This window comes from Fringilla coelebs (assembly GCF_963513975.1).
Source record: "Fringilla coelebs genome assembly, chromosome: 1".
NCBI lineage: Eukaryota > Metazoa > Chordata > Aves > Passeriformes > Fringillidae > Fringilla > Fringilla coelebs.
Genome location: NC_140028.1, coordinates 98,003,756 through 98,027,405, shown reverse-complemented (window position 1 = coordinate 98,027,405; position 23,650 = coordinate 98,003,756). Strand labels below are relative to the sequence as shown.

General features: G+C 35.3%; 1 protein-coding gene across 1 annotated transcript in view; it reads left to right on the top strand.

Annotated features, from left to right (window-relative positions):
• Positions 1–23,650, top strand: part of CNTNAP2 (contactin associated protein 2) — a gene marked incomplete at both ends in the record, with an annotated part of 998,227 nt that overhangs the window by 705,602 nt on the left and 268,975 nt on the right. Inside the window, one exon of the mRNA XM_084204413.1 lies at positions 1,210–1,410. Within this exon, the coding sequence (XP_084060539.1) occupies positions 1,210–1,410 (201 nt within the window). The remainder of the gene's footprint in view (positions 1–1,209; positions 1,411–23,650) is intronic.

Sequence of the window (23,650 nt, the reverse complement as noted above, 5' to 3'; positions counted from 1 at the left end):
AGTGGTACCCAGTCAACTTAAATTTTAACAATTCTTCACACCTAAGTGATAGAATAGCATTCTTACAGGAAGACAGTATCAATAATATTGACCGAATTTTCATAGTTTTCATTCTGAAGCCCTGTATAACTCAGATAATATTTTTTTTTCATTTTGGTTCAGTGGAATGTCCCTCTAAGAAAAATAAATGGTTGGTCTATAACAGCAAAGTTTCTGTGCCTTGTCTTTGTTTCCTTTCTAAAATCTCTTCCAACTTCAACAAATCTTGCTATAAAAGGAGTGTGGAATGTGCTGTTTCATTATTATAATACCTCATCTTAAATCTTCTCTGGTAACTACTGACAAATGGTTCACAGTAACATTTCTAGTGACCTGCTGTTCAGTAGTTTAGAGAAATAAAATGCGTACAGACATTGTTCTGAGCTGGATACACACACTTTTTGCATGTCCCTGCAAAAGGAGTATGTTGCAGGTGTGGAGATTTGGCCAATATTGCAGTATTTCTTATCAAAAAATTTGAATCTGTCTTTCCTCTGTCTTTGTGCCTTTTCACAACTAATAAGGTTTTGTATTTCCATTCTACTTCAATTAGTCCCTATGGTGCTGTCTGTATCCTAACCATAATCAGTAAAGTTATATGGTGTTGCTGTTTTAAAACATTTAAGTCTCAATAAGCAGTGATTTTGTTTTACCTTAGAACACATCCTGGGTAAAAAATGTGGAAAAATTTTCAGTCTTAATTGCTAAATGTGTAACCACGTGGGAATTTGGTGCATCCTCATTGCTACTTTACTAAAGCAGTGTTTCTCTCCAGCCCACAGCAATTTACCATGTGCAGTGAATGCTCTTCAAATATAAGGTTTGAATCTTTAGGACATCAGCCTTCTGCCTTTCTAAACAAAGTTAATCCTTATTAGTTCCATATCTAAATATAAGCACCAGCTGTTTAAGGCAGACTTCTCACATGGTATATTTGCTATCTTTTCATAAAGGTGATCAGAGTTTCTTCCCTTCATCAGTTCATAGTTGGAATTATGCTGTCGCATCAGGATCTTTCGTGTGCAGTGCCCTCCTTCCCCAATACCAAATACCAACAAATATCTTGCAGAACGGTTTTATCTTTTGTCAAAGGCATAAATTTATTTCAACTCAGTTCCTCTGTCTGTCTCTTACCAGTTCTTGTCTTGTCTTTCTTGCCCTCCCTTTCAGAGGATAAAGTATGGACAACTGTGTACCATGATCTGCAAATGCAGACTTCTGTGGGAGGCAACAGCCCAGAGAAGTTATCTGTGCTGCAGCTGAACTACAGTGCAACAATGGACCAGATTTCTGCCATTACCAGTAGTGCTGAATACTGTGAGCAGTTTATCTCCTATTCTTGCAAAATGTCCCGGCTGCTGAATACACCAGGTAGGCTGAGAATGGGATATCCATTAAATACAGTGTTAAAGAGCTTTAGCTCAACAATTTAACAGGTATTGCTGTTAGGTAAGTCCATTCATTGAACATGCTTCTTTGTTCTCCTTTGTTAAAGTTGACAAAGAGGGTGAAAATACAGAAGGAGTTATTTTCTGAGGAGAATTTGGCTGTTTGCTCACTACTAAAATGACTGGTATTGCACCAAGTGTTTGTGTGCTCTCCTCTCAGATCTGTTGCTCCTTAAAGCAGGTGGCATTCGGTAAACACAGTAACTTTTAAAGTTTAATCAATAGAGGCATTGAAAAATTGCTTTGAACTTTATCCTGTTTTTCTGGTTGTCAGCTTTCATATGCTACAGTCAGCAAGGGTGCTGGTTGAATGAAGGTTAGAATTTTTCCACTAACACTTTTGAAACAGTTTCTTAAATGCAGAGCATTTGTGGGTAATCAGATGCCTTATACATTGTAGAGAATGGCACGGTCAGTAATGCAATTGAGTGAGAAATTATATGCTATTACCTACAAGTAGATTAATTATAAGATTCCTCTTTTGCTGTGCAGTTTTACTGGAAAAGAGACCCTTTATATATGTGCCTCCTCAACAAATGTTACCTGTAACCAATAAAGACAAAAGTATTAGTTGTTACAGAGCTACCACACAAAGAAGGAACTGCATTTTAAAAGCTCTATTAAAATGGAGCAAGTACTTTATATATGCTCTCATTGTGTATGATAAATTTTGATATTGAATAAATCCTAATGGTACTTAGGGAAAACTGGTTTATAAGTGGAAATATATAACACATTTTGTGATTGTGAACTGAGTTCATTGTGATAAGAGCAATTCAAATGCATTTCAGATTAATTTTGTGGCTGCATGCTTACAGTATTATACGTTAGGTTACTTTCCCTCATAATTTTTTTTTGGTATATTTTCTTATGGTGCTATAGATAAGTATTCATTTGGAATGCATGTGTATCTTACTCCTATTTCCATAAGCATTCCATTAGTTAATAGACAGTGTAATGCCTGTTACTCCTCTCCATCCTCCCTGCTGTTTTTTAACTGTTTCTAATACGTGGTTTGTCTCTGTTGCTGTTATTTTGCTTAATTTAGCGTAGCACAGAGACCCTGCAATGTGGAAAATTATTCCTTCCTTCTTGAGCTTTAATGCACAGGATCCTGAATCATGGCCATAAATAGAGGTGTTCTGATTAGATTCTGCTGATGGATACAAGCTCCCTGCTTGCATAGGCTTCAGAAAAGTTGTATATGAATGCAGCTTTAGCAGGTATTTAGAAGGCAAATTTATTTGGTAATAGAGCTGGAGATATTGTGCTTAGAAAGCTCATAGTTTGCACAGAGTGCAGTGTTAGATTCTTCTTCTTGATTTGTATAAGACTATTATTTCAATTTGTACTTGTTAATATATGTTTATATTAGAATAAACATATGCTGTAATTGCAGGTGTTCACCCTAGCTTCTAGATTTAAAGGACAATTAAGCAGCACTCAAAATAATAACTTGCTGATTTTTTTTTTTTAAGGAACAAGCAGCTCCAGAGACTTACATTTTTAAGGTTCTTAGAAAATTTTGAGTGTACTTTGCAGGCATCTCCTTCTTCATGTTTCACCTTTTACATGGAAAAAGAATTTCTCTTAGAAATTTTTTACAGGTTTTTTTTTTTTTTGGTCTGAAAAGTGAGTTGCAGCAGATTTTCTATAATGTGGGTTTAGGGTTTTTTTTCCTTTCAAGGGAGAGAAATAAGCAACAATTATTTTTACCTAGACAGTAACAAAAAATCACACTGCAGTGTTTGCATAACACCTGTAGTGGTTTGCACACACAGAGCAACAGTGATTTGTGTGTTAGTGGGAAAGAGGCCAATACATTTTCTTTCTATGGGTTCTTGGCTTCAGTGTACAGTTTCTAAACTAAGGAAATAATTTTTCATACCTTTCTCCATTCTGGAGGATTGCCATATTTGCTGAATATATTATGACACGCTATTCATCTCACAGCACAGCTCAAAGCACTCATGTGGCATCTTCCACCACTGAGCTTTGTATATAAATCATTGCAGTACAGTTCCTACACAAAGAAAGAAAAAAAAAAAGGATTTTATAGTTCTCAGGAAGTGAGAAAAGTGCTGGTGGTATTGCAGCCAATAGTAAAACCTCTATTAACATCATGGGAGCAGGATAGTGCTTGTGGCCTTGACCTTTACACATACTCATTTCAGATGTTTAAAAACCACTTAGGACATAAAAGTCCTTTTGTTTTAAAGTGCATCAAGAGAACAGAGAAAATAGAGAAGATAGTTAAGCAATTCAACTTTTTCACTTTTTGTCTTTTGTGAATCCTGTAGCTTTACAACATGGTTCCTTCCCAGGGAGAAATTGATCAGGCAGCATATTTAAATAAATGAGGACTCCAGCTGTTTATTGATCTATTAATGACAGGTAATTAGCTGTAAGTGGACTACAGCTTTTGCTGCTTATTGTGCTATTTCCTGACAAGGTAGAGATATATACAATTCCACTGATTCTGCTGCTAATAATAGCTTAAATAACTAAACTATATCAAAATTCTGTGTTTGAAAAAAACCTTCACATTAATTAGCCTGTTTTGTTGGGAGGTTTTTGGGGCTGCAGGCACAGCACTCAACTTCTCATTGTCATGTGATTTCAGAGGGATATATGAAAATAGGTCTGTACAAACTAAGAATTCTCATTCTTCTGTAATGAGTTTTAGAGACTTTATTGTTTCCTGTCCAAGTCTTTTTTTCTTAATAATGAGTTTTCATCCAAACAGTAACATGAACATCCTAGCAAACAGTTTAAAATCATTGCTGACAAGAGGGATTGGGAGTGATTTTACAGGTAATAATGCCACTGCCTTTCTACTTAGTCTGAGGGAAGATAGTGATAAGTTCCATGTAAATGAAGTCATAAGGGACTTCTGAAAACACCTAGGGATCTCATAAGGCTATAGGATAATTCAGATTTGAAGGTACTGCAGAAAGTCATCTGGTTCCATTTTCTGCTCGAAGCAGAATGAACAGTCCTTGTCTAGCAATCAGCAAGGGCTATCTGGAAATGCAGCTTTCCATCTTTTCTGTTTTGGCTTTGGAGTTTGTTGTGAACTTGCAGCCCAACATCTTATGAATTATGTTCAAACCTAGGCATCTGTTTCAAAGCCTTACTAAAGATTATCCAAAAAACAAAATTAGTCAAGATAGCTTGGTGACTTTGTTAAGGAAGTACAAAACCAGACACCTCTGCTGAAAAAATACTGTTATCACAAGAAATAGTCACAAGATTATGGGTACACCATAAATTTATGAAGAAACTGTTTTCAAGCAGGGATCCTGCAGTGGCTGCAGTTGTCTCACAGCCTTTAAGCTCCTGACTTTGGTACAGATTTGCTCTGACTGTTGCAGGTTTTGTTGGTTTTTTTTGTTTTGTTTTGTATCAGTGTGAGATTGATGCTTCCTACTGTCTATTTAGACATGCTTTTTTAGAATAATAATTCCTTTATGAATATGCAGTTATTTTCGCGATGGAGGCTTAATGTTGGCAATTGAAGTAACTGTGGCAGTCAATAAATGAATGAGATAGTAAGTCCATGGATCTTAATTGCAATGTAATAACATAAATATATGTAAATTTGAAAAAAAAAAAAGTAGATTTTTGGGGGTTGTTTTTCTCTTTTACATTTGCATTTCTCATATCCTCTCTTCTGCTTGTTCCCTTGGAAACATCCATTTTGAGAGGATAATATGTTTAGTACTGAGGACATGCAGAATGCTGTCTGGTTTGGGGGTTGATGTGGAAGGTGATAGGACATTTCCCTTATTTGCAAAGAGGAGCCTGGGTGTGGAAGAAAGTACTTTTGTGCCCACTGGTTAACAAGGGAGAAAGAGGCAGGGCAATATGTAGTATCAACTTACTCTTATAGAAAGAAGCTTCTCTCCTTTGCTGTAGCAACCAAATTATACAGGGAAGGAGTGATACAACATGTGCATACTCACAGAATTCAAAATGTTAGTTAACAAAATTGTACATCTTCATCCACTCTTTTCATGAGACTTCCTAATAATCCCCACTTGTGACTTTCTTGGTATGAAATTTTCCATGAGCCACTGATCTTTGCCTGGGAAGAGGGGAGGGAACAGCATGCTGATTCTGCCATCCTTCCTCTCACCCTGGGAATGAAACCCTGAAGGGAGAAGGGCTGCTGCATTCACAGTATCTATGTCTGCCATTTCCCAGAGCTATAGGAACTGTAACAAATAATCAGAGAGTGGGAGCTAAAAGCGTAGATACAAAGAACAGAGCAAGATCTGTTGGTGTTTTGTTCCAATTTTTATTCCTATTCACTCTGCCTGCAGGCAGCATATGAAAAACATATAGAGTTATTGCAGTACATGAATTACTGTTTCACGCCTGTTTGTCTCTGGAGGAAATGAGACAGCAGCTTCATGAATTTAGGAGCTAAACAGGTGAAATAGGAGACTTAATTTGATGTTTGGTTGTTTCAGTTACAATAAAGCAATCATAATATCAGTAGGAAGTAAGATTTATGCCTAGACTGAGATAAAAACCAAGTTTAAAATTGCAATATGCTATTTTTCCTCAGTAACCCTCCAAATCAGAACTGAATGAACTTATGAACTTTGCCATCACTACCCATTAACTGATCTAGAGTGCTAGTTGCAGATATAATTCCTGCTTAACAAGAGTTTTTGAAAGAGAGTTTGAGGGAGGAATGGGATTTCTGCAGTACTACAGTGATGAATGCAAGTCTCTCTAAAACTTGCTCTGGCTTCATTTTTCTGTTTTCAATCTTCTTCCCGAAAATATGCCCCTAAGCTGTCATGTATCTTGTCCAGTCTTACTTATATTGATTGACCCCTTCTTCTCAATGTTCTAGAAAAGCTGATTTCAACTTCCAGTGATTTTTAAAGCACAAGGATAGTAGGAATAATAACCTTGCTCCACTTTGATCCACATGTTCTTGTCCTAGAAGTGGAAACCATTAGCTCTTGGGGATTTCTTTTTCCATTAGTCATCGTTGTGCTGCCATACAACAGAAGCATAAAATAATTCATATGCTAAATTTCTCTCATGAAATACGCATCAGTCCTCTTAGTTAAATGGTAGACAAATAAATTATTATCTTGAGGTCATTTTTTTTCCAGACAGTTGTTAATACACTTTTCTCTGTTTTGCTCTACCCCTTTGCTTGTCTCTTACCAATGTCTTTGCAGTTTTTTGCTACTGTAATCACTGAGTCTCCCAGTTTTACTCAATCTTTATAATTCTTTTAGCTGGTAAACTATTTCTGCTAATTTTCCAAGTTTTCATTGCTGTTCTGTAGGAATTAGATTTAATCCAGTATCACCAAAGTGGAGAAGAGTATGTGTTGCTTTGGTGGTTCTTAGAAATAGCAGTAGCTAAAAAGAGCCTTGTGAATATTAGAAACCCTCTACGAAAATTGCAACTGCAGTGCAGTGAACTCAAAGGGATTTTTTTGCTATGCCTTTTTAATAAAAAGTGATGCATATGTGTTTTAACTTTGCAATTCTAGCAGAATGTTCCAAACCAATTGTTTCTCATACTCTCTCTATGTGAATGTGATCTACCTGTTATGGAAAAAGATTCATTATTTCAATTTCTTAAGAGAAAATTAGAGAATGTCAATTTCCCCACTACTTTTATTGTACCATGTTTTATAAAATTTGTTTAAAACTGTTCATGGTTAATGTTTTCACAGAAATAATCACAGACACGGCTTCTTTGCAAACCCAGGTTGTTATGGGAAAAAGTTATCCTTCCTGGTGAATGACCAAAACAGATTATTTCTTAGAAAAAATTGATTATTTATTTCTCAGACAAAATTGATCTGAGTGGTGTATCATTGTGTGTCTTGTCAAGAATTTCTCCTTATCCATATTATAAATTCATTTGCTGTGCCCTGAGTATACTTTTCTTGTGCAAATATGCAGTAAAAATATCCAATGTTTCTTTCTTCACTCCATTCTTGAGGTGAATAATCCAGCGATACATGCACAGTTAAAATGGCATTTTCTAGTGCATAAAACAGCGCTCCATTCCCTATTGTGTTTATGGTATTCTCTTGGGCTTTTCTTCATTAACTGCCCTGTGTTTTGCATCATAAGATAACAAGGGTTCAACTATTTTTAAAACATTTTCTGCCCTGTTTTCATGGATAAGGCATGAGGCTTTTACCTTTCTTCTGAAGGTTAGAGTTAGGCTTTCCTACATTCTACCCCAAGAGCCTGGGGCATTGAGCAATAACTTGTGAATTTGAAAAGATTTCTACCCTCTTTAAACAGTCATCAGTTAATACCTGGAACTGCCTTGTGACATTTTTTGTTGTTAGTAATGTTGCCAGATCCAACCCTTGATATCATTCAGGCTTTTCTTAGTGAGTTCAGGTAAACCTCTGGAACACAGCAGAATGCATACACACAGAATATGGAGCTTGGATGTGGTGTGATTATTAATATATGTGTGACTATTTGAGGTGTGAACTGCCCCAGATATCTTATTCCAGGAGTATTTTTTTATTGTACTTTTTATGTATTCATGTTAGATGTTATCAAATCAGTTTATTAAAATGTTTTCTGGATTGTATCAGAAACAGAGTGCCTGAAATACTTTCTCCTTTTCACCTTGTGAGTAATTCCATGTGCATTTTCTCTACTTTTCCATGTTTTCTTTGTAACATACATTCTTTCCATGAATTGCCTCCAATGACTTCTTACACTGTCTGCATATATTTGTGAATGATAAAATGCCAACACTGCCTGGGTGTAGAGGAGGACAGCATTAGGGTTTACTAAAGCTTAAAGGGAGTGTGAGAAAAGTTATAAAATCAGGTTCATGCAGCGTCATTGCCACTATAATCTGGGGGAGGAGAGTTCATTGTCCTCTTGAACATTTGTGCCTCTATGTGCCTATTGCACATGCCATAGGTACCTGCAGATTTCTTGGTGGAGATCTATATTCATACAGGTGTTTAAATAAAAGGAGATGACCTCCTCCTTTTTAGAAGGAATAACTTCAATAAGATCCTTTTCCAAGATAGCTTTTGAAATATTTTGTTATGTGAGATTACTCAATGTGAAAAGAAAAAAAGCTTAATTATCCTCTGATTTTCCATAAGATAAACACTTTACTGAAAAGACATATGGACAATAAATTCTGTTTTCAGGAAATTTTTATTGCCAGCCAAAATGATTCATGATCATTTCCTAAGATTCTTAGAATAAGTGGGAAAGATACTTCATTTGATTAATAGGATTTATCGATTAAAAAAATCAATAACAATAATTTCTGGAATAGTGCATCTGCAGATTTAAAAAAAAAAAATTAAAGGATGCTTACCATTTCTACTGGTGGGAATTAAACTTTGAATATGGGTATTTGTTGTCCAGTGCAATGATAAAGATAGAGCTGCTAACAAGATGCAAAAGATTGAAATGCATTCCAGTTTTTCAGAAGCAGCAGCTAAAGATTTGGAAGCAGTTACCAATTTAGCAGCTGAACTATAATCAGTTTCAGAAAGCAGCAGCAACAAGTTATTGCTTGCTGCTGTCTCAGTTACCATATAAAGGACCTGTTTTACTCATTTCCTTTGGAAGTGTACACTGCTTTGGAATACTTAGGTAGTCAACATGGGCTCTGTAAAGCAAATATATTCTCCACAGCTAATAGTGGGGTTTCACCTGCAGCACTTTAAGATCCTGTGCATTGACACAACAGCAACAACTATGCTTTGTGTAAACTACAGATGTCTAATTAGATACATGCTACTTAGAGGATAGTTCTTACTAATTCGTGAACTCAAGATATATTTCATATCTGTCAAGCTATTTTAAAAATAACTGAGCATTTCCATAGATTCATGGCTATTATGAGTGTATTGTATCAAGGTTAAATTGTATTCACAAAAATATTTGTAGTTTGTAACATCGTGTATCATTTAAGGGAATCTTTTCTCCCATCATTTTAAGAATAAATAATCTGCTTTCTGCTAGCATTGGTCCATCTCAGAACTTCTTTTAAAATTTTTTTCCCTTTTCACTACTCATTTCTCTTTGATGTCTCTTTCTGTCTCTACCTCTGGTATTTGTAATATAATCTGATTTAATATATGCTTTTGTAAAATCTTAATAGTATTTACAGTAGTGCTACTGTTGAATGACACAGGAGTAAGAGATCAAAGCTTCCTTTCTTTTTAATCATCTGTGCCCTATGGCATGGACTGTTTTTTATCATTTTGGGTTTTTTTGCGAAGCCCTGTGTCAAGTAGCAAGAATGTTTGGGAGAGATACCGAACCAATTTCTTTTTTGGAAAACCTGAAACTGCCAAATGGACAAAAAGAAATTGTCAAACATATAAAATAATCCATGGGTGATGATGCTCTTTGCCACTGTGCCAGCTTTGCCACCCACAAATAACAAAATCTCCTAGTGTTAGGGATTTTTGGTTTGTTTGAATTTAGTTTTGTTTGGTTAAAATTTTCTGTGCAGTGTCTTGGAATGCAGCAGTACTGAGGAGCTGAGATGATCTCCGGCCACAGTTTAGTGGTCAGTGCAGATCAACCTTTACCATGCTAAGCAAAGGGCAAACTACTCTCACTGAACCAAAAATATCTTGACCCTTGCTCCAATTAATACTTGATTTTTGGCCTAATGGCAAATTCTGTTGTTTACAATCACGTTCCAGTACAAGATTTAACTTTATTCTAGGTAGTGCAACCATATGAACAAATGCTCAGAGAAAGAGAAAAAAGCCTCAATAGTTTTTTGAACGTCATGCTATCTTCAGTAATCTTCTCATTATGTACCTTTTCATCAAGAATTCACTGTCTATCTATATTTTAAGAAAAAGCATGCAAAAAATTTCCTCTCAATTCAGTGTATTAAATGGTCATTTTTTTCTGTCTCCCAGATTTTGTAATCCTTGCTAGGAGTTATGACTGAAGGATGATAATAGAATAGCTTCTCTTTGTCAATGACTGAAAAATAGCAAGGCTTTCTTCCTAACAAAATCATGAATAAACAAGTTGACCAGGATCAAAACAAATTTTAAAATTATTTCTGTCCTACTTCAGGATATTCTTTGAGATGTCTCTCAGATTAATTTTACTGCAACACTAAAGGAAGAAATAGGGACCTTACTGAAATCCTATCCCCTGTATTAAGACTGATTATTAACTGCAATTCACTGAACTAGGGTGGTGAGCATCTTCTTGCTGCTATTTTATTCCCAATGCCTCTGTACTTCAACAGTAAAGTTGGTGTCATCTCCAAGTTGTTATTTTTCGTGTTTATAAGTCATCCTGATCTCTTGTTAATTTTAAAAAGTGTTTTGATTCATAAAATATTTTGACTTGAAATAGAGGGAGTTCTTAAATATCAGGCCTATGGCACTAGGTCTGATTTGTCTATGAATTTAGCGAGAGTAACACTGACAGCAAGGAACATTTGCATTGTTTCTCAGAGCCTCGCTCTCCAAATACAGCCTGGATGTGCCCTGAGCCACCTGAACACCTTGTTTCCTGCCTGTCTGCATATCCTTCCAAGGCAAGCGGGTGGGCATTGGTAGGCAGGCCTAACAGTTATTAGAGATTCTCTAATGAGAATTAAAGAATGAACAAAGGGAGAAAGCACTCCAGAAAGCACTTTTCCTTTACAGCCAGGGCTCCTGTGACTTGCATGCCCAGGAGTACTGGGGCAGGACACGAGGAGCTCTTAGCTCTGTTCCGCTCTGCTGAAGGGTGGTACAAGCCCTCTCTGAAGCCACAGAAGATTTCTTTGCATTGTGCAACAGGTCTGGCAGATGGAAAATGGCATACGTGAGTGCATTCTCTCTCATACGCACATGGCTTGGCATGGTTCCTGGGTGGAAGAATATATTTCACTTCACAGAAGCTTTCATTAAATCACTTGCAATCCTGCAGACTGAAGGAATAGCTTTGTTTCTTTGCAAGTCACAGAACATCTTGAGAGTGTGTTCCTGGTATAATAATTTATCCAAGACAGCAAATAATAGCTTCCTTAGATCTGTATCAAAGAGCAAAATCTGTAATTAATAAGAAGTTTCATGAATAAAGTTGAAGGGGAGTTACAGCAAGCAACTTTTTCTGTCTTCTCTCTCTGGCTTTTAAATAATCCACTTTAGGAGATAACCCATTATTTAAAGAAAAACTTAAGAAATTGTAATGACTGGAATTACTGCAATTCAAGGAAAAGTAGGGTCCTGTTGTGTATTTTCTTATACAAAAATAATGTAACAAAATTTTTTTAAACTGTATTAAAATTGGAAATGCCAGTGATTGCCGGAGGGGATACCTAAACCTGCACATCTGTGCATAGGACTACAGAAATAGACAATAATTGGCCAGAGTCTATGATTAAGAGTTTCATAATAAAATCCAAATGGGAATCTACCAGTATTCCTCCTATATTAATGAAGAAACTTGTGATATCTGTAATTATCTATAGTAAAAAAAACCACCAACAAAAATATGTCAAATTTAAATGCAGATTACAATCCCGTGATTATAAACACCACAAATTGCTGTTTATTTCTGATGATTTAGTTTTACTGAAATATAGATATTTACAGAAATAGATAATTTTAACTGAAGGGAAATTATTTTTCTGTTGCCATATTGTGTGATGTTCTTTCTATAAACTTAATCTAATAAGTTTATTTCATGTTTTATCCCTTATAGCTGGGTACTATATTTTTCCCACATACCTTATTATTATTAGGAATTTCAAACAGTTTAGAATGTTATTTCTTTTATATATCTATTTTGGTAAAAGTTGTTCAAATATATCTAAGAGTTATCACTTCTTAAATGCAGGCATGTCAGAAGATCAGGAATATTCAAAATAGTCACAATATGCAGTCTAAATTTTCAACTCAAGATGAGCATTTTAATATTAGCTTTGTAAAAAAAGAAGTAAACCCTATATTAATGTAGAGCTTCAATAGGAATGTATAGCTTCAGTACTGTGAAATTTGAAAGCTGCTTGGGAAGAGGGTAATAGTGCAATTTTTAGGAGATAATGGAGAATTCAAATCACTGTATATAGTAGATGAAAGTTTTCTGGAAGTCACTGAAAATATACTGAGGGGTTCATTGTTGACCTTAATTTCTTTGTTCTCAAATTTGAGTTAATTTGAAGCTATTGTATTAAGACTAGCTTGGCTTGGGGAAATTGAGTGCCATGGAAGGACTGTTTTGTGGAGGTGGTGCAGAATGATAAAAATATGAAATATTAAAAATGGTTAGATAGCTTTATGCAGTTGGAAAAATTCAACAGTACTTCAAAGTTCTGAGTTGAATAAAGTCACATCTAGCATAACTTCCTTGAGGTCAGTAGAATACTGAAAACTCAATTTTCCACACAAGCTGCTTTCAGGTTTTGAATAACTTTAATGGGATTTGCTGTGTTTTAAAAATGAAGCCTCTTGAGAGTGCAGAGGAAGGTGTAGGTCAAAAAATAACAAAATGGCTTTGAGTGTCTGGACATGTCCTGGAAAGTGAGGCAAAAAACAGCTGCTGTTGCTTTCATTCAAAAACATTTTAGAACTAAGTGCTTTCCAGTTTCATACAAAACATCACAGCATTTTTATGGTACATTACATCCACATTTGCTTTGATGAACACAGAACTTTTAGAAATATGTCCTAATCTAAAGTGGCTTTGAAATTGAACTAGTCCCTTAAAGAGCTATCAACTCTTGAGTTCTGCTTTTAGGATGCACTAAAAAATCTCTTCATAAGCTTTTGAGGTCAGTACACTTTTCACTCTCTGATATGAAATTATCTCAATAAAAGTTTAAAAGTAATCACAGTCCAAGAAGTTCCTTTCCTAGAGTTTCCTTAGAAGATTCAACCAAGTGCATCTGATCAATTTAAGTATTAACTCTAATTTAAATATGTGTTCCAATTTAATTCAAAACCTGTGATTGAAGAACATAAAGCAGCTGGAAAGCTTGCATCACAAGTGCTTTTAATAACTGAAGATCAGTATTTATAGAAAGTTTTGAAAATATTGAAATGCAGAGCTTTACAATTGCGTCTGACCATTTTGCTTCCCACACAAAACAGTAGTGCTTGAAAATTGTGTTCACTGTGTGGCTGCTCAGCTATCAAGATAAAATGAAAGTCTCAGTCTACTTCATCCTGGTCATATGCTGAATGTAATATAATTTTCACATGGCACCTATCAGATGGCCAACAGTCCCCTACAACAGCTGGTATAGGGTTGTGTGAGCTTGGCTGAATGTTGGGGAGAATAAGAAAAACAGAACAACTATTTTTATTTAAATCTAGTTTTAAAAGATCAGCTTTATCAGGTCAAGTTATTATATGATTTACATTTTACAATTAATCAATAAGTAACTGCATTATTGTTTTTAAAAAATAAAATAGTAATTCAGTTTTTCTGGGTTCTTTTTTTTTCTTCCATTGTCTTTGGTATAAACAGTGTGTTAAGTTTAACAGAGAAGTTTCTTTAGCTAAAATCCATGTTTTCAGATGGAAAAGAAGTTTAGATACCAAAATTGATTTGTTCCAAGTTGCAGTGGTCAGACTTGTGCTGAGTTAGTGCATTTGCATAGTTTCTACTTGATTTGTATTTATTTGTGAGATGGAAAACCTTTATCAGAGTTATTAAAGAATCTAGCCATTTTTATTGTCATTTATTTTTATTAAGTTAATAGCCAGGTGAAATTAATACATTTATATTTCATTATATGATTTATATAGGATATTTCTGTCAATAAGACATACTGAAGTGTACTGTGTTTCAGAGGAAAATAATTTCCTGTACTGCACAACCACAACTATCCTCATCCTGCAGTCATCCAGATGTATTGCTGTCATTTGATAAGGTTCTGGCTTTTTACACTAAGTAACAAAGTACAGATCTTGTTTATTTACCAATTAATTGTCCTTTCATCAACTCTAATGAGAACTTGATTGATTTTTGAGGACCACGGACTAAATTTTGCTTGCAACTTATTTTTCAAATTTGGAAATGGAAGTGATTTCATATCCTAGTAAAAAAAACAGGGCCAAGAGGAAATCTGTTATTTTACTTGCCCCGATGTTTGGTGGACTTAGAAGAATACTTCTATAAAAAAGAAGTAATATATTTCAATCTGGTCAGTGTAATATTGCATGTATGGTAGTCAAAATTATTCTTTCACATTACAGATATTTCAGTATTTGCATTACAGTGTTTTTCCTTCCGGTTTATTTATAGCATTTTTCTCATTTGCTATTTGAATTTGCTGCTGGCCCAGAACCACAGGTCAGCATACTTTGCCTGGAAAATGTTTTTTAAACAGTATTAAATACGGATATTTACATCAGGAATGACTCTACACATAGCTAATTCCTCCATCCTGTCAGCTGTAAATAAGAACTGGTATTAGGAAGGTGGCAATTCATGTTAATAATAGTGTGAAAAGCATTGGTACAATGTTCTTTATATGGGTTCATGCAAATGGTTGGTTGCTACTGAAGTGTGCATTAACATGGAGCACATCCTCAGGTAATTTATGGGAAAATTACAAGATATGAAATACTAAGTGAAGCAATTATCAGTGAGCAATATCATTGCCTCAGATCAGCACACGCTGGCAGAATAGTGTTCATCTCTTCTTTGCAAAAGGAGAAGGCATGCTGTACAAAGAAAAAGGAATTGTGATACACATGATGGTGCTTAGAGATATAATTATGCTTTCTATAACACTGTGAGTTTGGAGAAGTATGTTTTTAAGGTGCATTCAAAAAAAAAATCAAGGGTCGGAAACCAAGAATAAAAATATGATGGGGAAAAGTAAATGTTCATAGAATTGTGGAATCATCATGCATAAAAACTTTGGGGTAGAGGAAGAAAATGTGCAGTGTGATTTTCAAGTTAAGGGTGGCTTGGAGAGTGGCTGGGCAGTGGTCTGCTTGAATGGGATCAGGAGTGATTTCCTTTGCATATTTTTTTTTTTCATTCCCTTTCATTCACTAAGCATAGTGTTTACCTGCCAGAAGGTGTTTGCCATCAGATTTGTCCAACTGTAGTATTCAGGCAGATACTGAACTATTGGAGATGGGAAATAGCCATTGGTCAAAACCAAATACCCAGCTGAAGAATAGATGCACAGCAACAGCCACAACTGCAGCAAAGAATTACCCAGAAAATAATTTAAAATTATTAGTCAACCCGATAACCGTACAAAACATAATATTCACAATTAATTTTCATATTTAATAACATGCTAATGCCATCATTATGAATTTTGAAAAAAATTATCTTCAAATGAACCATCCACTTTAATTAAACTCATACAGTACCATTTCAGTTCTGTCATCATAATTAGAGGTTTTGTTTCCCTTTTCCATATGGGCAATTGAGGAGGTAAAAATGTCTTAAAACAATTATAGATTAAATTTGCAGAATTGTTTAGTTTCCTTTTTCTAAGAACATGGAAGATTATGAAAAAGGCTTTCTGGTTTAGGAAAGGGTTTTTTTTGTTGAATTCGAGATTAAGACAGTTTGTTGCTTCTGTTCTCAGCCTAATTTTAAAGCTCTGCCAATCTTGAGACAGGTATTTTTTGTCCAGTTTACATGCATTCAAAAATTCACTGAATATTTTGTTGGTTCTCAGACCATTGTTTTTGCAGATTTTCCATTTAGATTCCTTATGGTAATACTGTATTTTTTAATAGTCTTTTCTTCTTAAGGACATAATATTGAAAAACAGATTTTTTAGTTACTTTGTTTGGTTGATCATGATAATAAAATATCTGAGGAAGAAAAATTCTGTGAAAATAACTGAATTTCAACTTTTCAATTACTTAATTACCTGCATTCACGGGAAGACTGAAGGTCTCTCCATAGAGATTGTGAAAATGGTACCATATCTTTATCTACCATCTTTAATTGGTTTCACTCTGGAGACGCCAAGTTTATGGTAGCACAATATGCAAATTTTGGGAGGGTGAAAATGCAAGGTTTCAGAGTTAGAAAAATAAGCCTTGACTTATTCCTTTGTACAAAAAATGCTCTGTATCATTTGCTATTGTTGCCCTAGAAATACGCACTAAGTGTGCAGATATTCTAGTAAATTAATTAAGAACTGTTTAATAAAAAAGTTATTTACTTATTTGTCTTTTAGGGTTTTTTTGGGACACTCTCAAGGATAAATTTTTAAACAACACCCTTTCTGTTTTGAAAAGCAGTAGTCATGGGATTTAACCTGAAAGGAAGATTGGTCATGTCATGAAAGAGTATTCTTCAAATAAGTCATAAAAATACAATAAAATATTTGGAATTATAGATGGGGAAAAAATCTGGTGATGTTATTTCCATTCTCAAAGTACTGGAAAGTAAAAGATATGTTGAGGCAGCAGAGTCTGTGTTTTGTTCATATTTAAATTATCCATTCCTACTGGAAAACTATTCTAATTAGTACTGTAATTATATTCTGCCCTAATTATTGTTGACTTAATTTGTCCTGTTTCTTTTCTTTGTTTGTTGCACCCTCACTAATTAACTATTGCTATCAGTGGGGTGCAAATCCTTAAATATACTGAGATAGTTCTACCCTCATATACTTGCCCAAGGAGAGGCAAAAAGGAGAGTCCAAGTACTTACAGCTGTCTCATCCTAAGGTATAGCTGAGGATAGAGTTCAATTTAAACAAAAAACACAGATTTTGACAACAAAGCACTGTACAATTAGGAAGATGCTAAAGTAAAAAATAGGGGAGGGTTAATGAATGAATATATAGAACCTATGGAACCACCTCTCCCAATATGTAACATTAATATCTTTTCACCTCAGTACATTGAGTTATATAATTTAATTTTTCATTGTATTTTCACCTTAGTGCACGGAATTCTTGAACACCATTCATAAACCACATTGGTTATTTTGCCTTTTTGAGCAAAGTTTAGCTTTTCCATAGTAGTGAGCTTATCACTGAGGTAATAAGCTATGTTAAAATAAAACAGAAAAGATTTCTGATGAAGAAGAGTAATATACCTCCTGACCAGGGGATCTGCTCCCAGCAAGTTACTTTAGGTTTGAATAAATCTTTCTGCCCATATTTTGCTTCAGTTAAGTAATATTTATGGGTTGTTACTGATACCAGACTTTGATTCAAATGCTTGGAGGTTAAATTGTTGTTTCATGAACATCTGTTTAGGGAGAAGAAACTCCTAAGATAATTGTAACTCTCTCTTTTTTCCTTATTGCTGCTCTAGTAGTCTGGCTTGCCTGACTTGATTGCTGTTATTTCTTGATTTTTGTTATTACTCTAACTGCCATTAATCCTTCATTTCTTTTGCTTCTACCACAGTTTGCAACCTCTGTCATTTGCTCTATGTAATTACATAGTTTTGTCTTCATCTTGCTCTTTCCTGCTTAGAAGTTGTAACAAATGAAACTTGGGAGGGAGTGTTTCAACATCAGAAGATCCATAACAATGAGAGCTGGTTTTTCACCAGAAATGTTTCCTGTGATTAGGCATACTACTGCTTCATAGGAAGGCTTCTGAAAAGAAGAATCTAAGAGTCTCCAGTCCAAGTCAAGGCTGACTGAGACTTTTTCAAAGTCTCCTCTTAGATATTCTTTAATGGGTGCAACATTTCATGTGCAATCCTCAGAGGGGAAAAAGTTGATACTTTTATGGAAGTTGATAGGGCTATCTGGAGGAAGGAAAGATTGAATCCAACCCTGCTTTAATCAGCCACATCAGGAAGAGAGCAATTGATTCATCTGAGCATATTTTCTGGTAGAGGTTTTTGCTCATAAATGGATTTCCAGAGCAACTTTTCAGGTCTGTGGCCCTTTCCCAGCGTGCACTAGTATGTAGGATTTAATTTCCATTTGGGAAGGATAAGCCATCTAGAGGGACATGAAACACTTTTTGGGCAAGTGCCTTAAAGCACAAACACTTCTGTGATGTCTTCCAACTCTGGTCTCAGCTCTCACCACCTATAGTCAATTCAGTGAGACCATGCAGTAATTTCCAAAGACAGTGTTATGTCTTTCAGCAAGAAATTAGTTTCTTGGAAACAGATCACATAATCAAATTTGCTCTGGAACCTGGACTAATAACAAATTCTTCTGAGATAATTAAAAAAAAAAAGTGCAGGGGAATAACTTAACAAAGAGGATGTTAATCTTGCATATGCACTGGCTGTAGATGACAATACACCATCCAAATATAATGTATGTCCTATATAAGTATCTACTCTTTTTTCTGAATTCTCTTTGATTATTTGAGTTGGTTATCTCATGATAATGTTTTCTGTTAATGTCTCTGTGTGTACGTGAACAAATGTATTGGTAGAAGTTTATTTCCCTATTTATATTATACATATATTTCTAAAATATTATTTATAAGTTGTACATTAGAATTAAGGAGTGGTATGCAGGCTGCTTTTTCTGATTGAATAGTACACAGTGCTATTGAGTTATTTTGGATGTAATTTTGAGAAGCTGATTGAGAGCTGTAGCCTGAATGCACAAAAAGAACACATGAAACTATAGATCATGGAAAAAAATGGCCTTAACCTTGCAGATCCATCAGTCACGCTCATAAAAAATGTTGTAGTATTTATCTGCAAATAGACCAGTGAGGTTTTTATTGGGATATTCATAGCAAAATGAAAAAGGCATTAGCAGCATTATTTTTCATCCAGACTTAGCAATCCTGATGAAATGTCAAAGGTGATCCTCTTCATCTGACATCCTTTGTTATTTTGGCATCGATGTATGAGTGGTAGGTTATGATAATGCTGCTCTGATACTCTTCTGTGTGCTTTCTTTAACAGAAGACAACAAATTGAATAGATGTACTCTTTCTAAAAGGGCTTCAAAATCAATGATTTTCTCTTCATGGGTAGTTCAATCCCCATCATTGTGTCTTTCCAGCTGGCTAATTTTTTTTAAACAAATACCTATCACTGGACTATAAAGGGGGATAGAGTGAGGGTTGTTTGATAACATGGTGTTTTCACATCAAAATACCAGCAAATTGTCAGGAGTGTAGCATATATAATTACAGTTTTGATATTTCTAAAGAATTTATGGTACATTGGCATTTTGCATAAAAGCCTATAATAAGGACATCTACCAGTATAAGGGTTGTAAAGTTGAACCTATTCAGAAACATGAAGAGCGTGGATTTCTTTAAAATCCTTGTTTTTTGGTTTTTGTCTTTTTATGGATTTTAAAATCTCTGGAGGGTGCATGTGGCCAAAATTTCTTGATTGCATGAATTGTAACTTAGCTTTATGCATTTTAAAGTCATTTAATCAAGCACATTTGTTGGTCTATTGGACGGTTCATCACCAAGTACATTGAATTATTAAATTCCTAATAAAATTAAAAGTGCATCACAGCTGTGTGAAGAATTTAAGCTTTGGATGAACACCATTAACTTCTTGAAGGACTAGATTACCCATCTGTAGTATGCAGTGTCTCTGTGTGGGTAGTGTCCCTCGGGTCAAACATGCTGAAGGCAGTGTGCTAGAGGAGCCAGCACTGGGGATGCTTCCCAAAGAGATTAGGCTTAGCCTGTCACTACACACAGCTGAGTTTATTCAGCTGAGCCACCTAGAACTTTGGAAGGAAGCCAAAGTAGTACTCAAGGTTTGCTCAGTTGTTTAGACAGTGAAGGTAGTGCTCAAACTGATTTTCATTCACTTCTGTCCTTCCAAGCAGAGATGTAAAGCTGTGCATGGACCGTGCTGTGAATGTTTCACCCTTCTGCACTCAGCACATAGGGTCAAATCACAACAAGACCTTTATGAAATTAAAGGTGTTATGTGCATTAATTCCTCATTGACATAATTTATACTTTTCAGCACTTTATGGTGAATAAATCATTATTTCTGTTTTCTCCACTTTTTTTTTTCTTTCATGTACCCAAGAGTTCAGAATTCTCTAAAATGTTTAAAAGTGTTTGGTGTTGATGAAAGGGAAGAAAAAAACCAGCCTCAGCTAAATTGAACTGAGTGTATTACTAACACGGCTAGGCTTAGTTTGATGAAGTAAAACATTCCTGGTAACTATATATGCATTTTTATTTCCTATTGAATAAGAAGCAAGCCCCACACACCTAGAAAAATCAAGAAGTAAAAGTAGATATCAAGTCCAGAGTAGCGACCAGAGGCAGAAGGAAAATAGTGTTTGGCTTACTTAAGCTTATTGAATGGAAACACTGCCTTAAAGTAGTTCTCTATTAGTATCTGAAGCCAAATGCATTTGCATACCAATCAGAAATCGTTATACTGTTTTGTTTCTCCTCTGAGAAGGTATTTTGTTTCATGATTTAAGGGAAATTACAGTTCAGATAAGGATCATTATTTCATTTGCAATCTTTTATCATAATTTGTCTGTGAAATTGTTTAAACCTTTCATCATCTAAGGAAAGATATGGTTTCTTTTATAGAGAGATCTTCCTTTTCCTGTCATTTCAAGGATGGCTTACATCCTGGCTGGGGAGCTTGAATGTATAATGACTGTAGAATAAATGCAGGAATTGGATGACTGGGATTTCCACTTTTAGCCCTGCCATTGGTTCACAGTATGCTACTGGGTTTTCAATTTTTTTCCTCCATCTATAAGACTGAGGTCGGTGAGACTGTACTCCTTAGAAGAGTATTTTTTTTCTGTTTTTAAAAAAAAAAACACAGGTGCAAGATCTAATTATTAATTTGATCAATATTTCCAATGTGCTTTCTGTTACTGTTTGTACTTCTATTATTGTGTTCACTTTCATTGGAGATCAATCAATATACTTCTGCTTGGCTGAGGCTGTCTGTTGTTTTTTTCCCCCTCAGAAATGTCTTTCTTGTATTTTATTAGACAAGGTACAATTCTGTCCAACACCCAGGTCACAGGGACTGCCCTGCAGTGACTGGGGACATTCTACCCCACATCCCTCGTCTCATTTCTAGGCAACAACACTAGTGACAGCTCTCTGTCAAGATGCAAGGCAGTCCTTTCTTGCAGACTCATTTGTTCTTATCAGGGAAATGTCACATGAAGTGCACTTTCCTAAGCTCATAGTTTCATGACTGGGAAAGAGCAGACTGACAACAGAGAGAGCTTGTACATATCTGGACTTTTTTTGATTTTCATAGAATCATAGAGTTATTTAGGTTAAAACAGACTCTTAAGATCCCCAAGTGAGCCCCATGTTCCATTTAGTTGCTCCCAAAAAGGATTTTTCCTCCCTGGCACCCTGTCTACCTAACATTATGCTACAAGTAACTAAACTCCTCAAGTTATTTTCCTGATAAACTAGTTATGAACATCAAGGCATTAGAGGAAATGCAGAAACAGCTTTGGAAGTAATTTATCTTCTCTCCAAATCATCAACTAGTGGTTTGAGTATTCAAAAACTTACTGGATTCATGTCATTGCTCATTAGACATCACCATTTTGACGAAGTGAAAGAGCTTTAACCTCTATTTGGAAGGTGTAGAAAGAATCTAATTATTAAATCCATTATATCTGTGTATAAACCACATTAACAGCATCTTGAGCAATACTGTGATTCTCATGATGGACACAAACTAATTGAAGGCATTAGAGGCACTACCCATATCTGTATTGACATCTCCTGGAACAATGAATCTTGGAGACTTCATTACACTCTTTTGACAGCAGCCATTTCTCTTCGGACAGAAGAGAAGCCAGGAACATGGAGGTGGCCTTTGTGTCTGTGTGCAATTTCAATCTGATTGTATTCTTACATTTGTTATACATGTGCATTGGTATATTCCATTCCACTAATTTTTGTTTACAATGGAGCATCTTTGGCTTGAATAATCTCCTCTTTAGGCTTGAGAGGCTTTTGTTACCCCAAATATAGATATTTCTTTCATTGCTTAATGGTAGACTGAGTTGACTACTATGGCAAATCTCAGTGATATTTTAATTGCTTAGTGTAGATGTCTTCTCCTTTTTTTTCTTTTTTTTTTAAGACATAGAACAAAAAGAAATAGTGCTTGTGTCATAGGAATTTGATATTTCCCAGAAAGCATATTACTAACTTATAGGGGAATAGACCTTGAGCTCATATGAAAACAGCACGCTTTTGCCATGAGGCAGGGGTTTGGTCACTTAAGTAGCATGGATAAATGCTGTCAGCAGTTGCACTAGCTAAAGTAGAACTTACAGTCTGCTACATTATGTTGAAACATAGTGCAAGCATCATCTGTGGTTATGACTAAATATCCCACTGCTGTGCAGAAATACGTAATCACTTTTATCCATTTCCACAGTTTTTTCTGAAACATCTGGTGTTACCCATTGCTCTAGACCAGAGGAGAAAACCATAGGAGACCATTAAGTGGTTTAACACAGCAGTTTCTGTCCTTTAGAAGGTCACATGCAGTATTCCATGCAGATATCCAGCCATATGTAAGGGATTTGAACGTTGCTTAATCTTTTTGTTATAAATGTGCATGGAAAATATTCCTTGTGTGGGATAGGAGGCTTTCCAGATCTGAGCAGGTGAACGGTTGGATTGGGTTTTTTTATCCTCTTTCACTGTTACAGGTGTTTTAGATAGTTCATATTTGGATGATGAAACATATGCATAAAGAAGGCTTCAGAAGCAAACAAGGGGGTGGTTTGACATTAATATCATCTTTATTCAATATACCTTTTGGCTAAACTGAAGGGAAGGGTGAAAGACGTGAGGAGGATTTGGCTGTCTTCAGGCAGTTAAATAGAAATAATTTTTCCTTAATTCTCATCTGCATGCTACAATTTGCATTTCAATTTTAATATTTTGGAGTGTAAAAGCATATTTAGGGAAATGGACTAATTAGATCTCTGTAAACAGCCATATGCTGCCATTTGTATTAAATTTAAAGGGTGGTTAGAATGACAAAGATTTTATTACTCATAAGAAAAAGGACATAGATGCCCACCTGCAAGATATATCCCTTTTTTTCTTCTTTTAAAATAGTGATTCAATTGCACTTGTTCCTAAGTTAGTTTTCAAAAATAAAGAAATGAGAAATTGCACACAAGCTAATCCAATTATGTCCTCTTATGAGGTGATGAATACCTCATAAATGCCTATCTGGAGCCAGGTTCTGTTCTCCTTACTTATAACCATAAGTGTAAATAATTTTGGCAGGAATA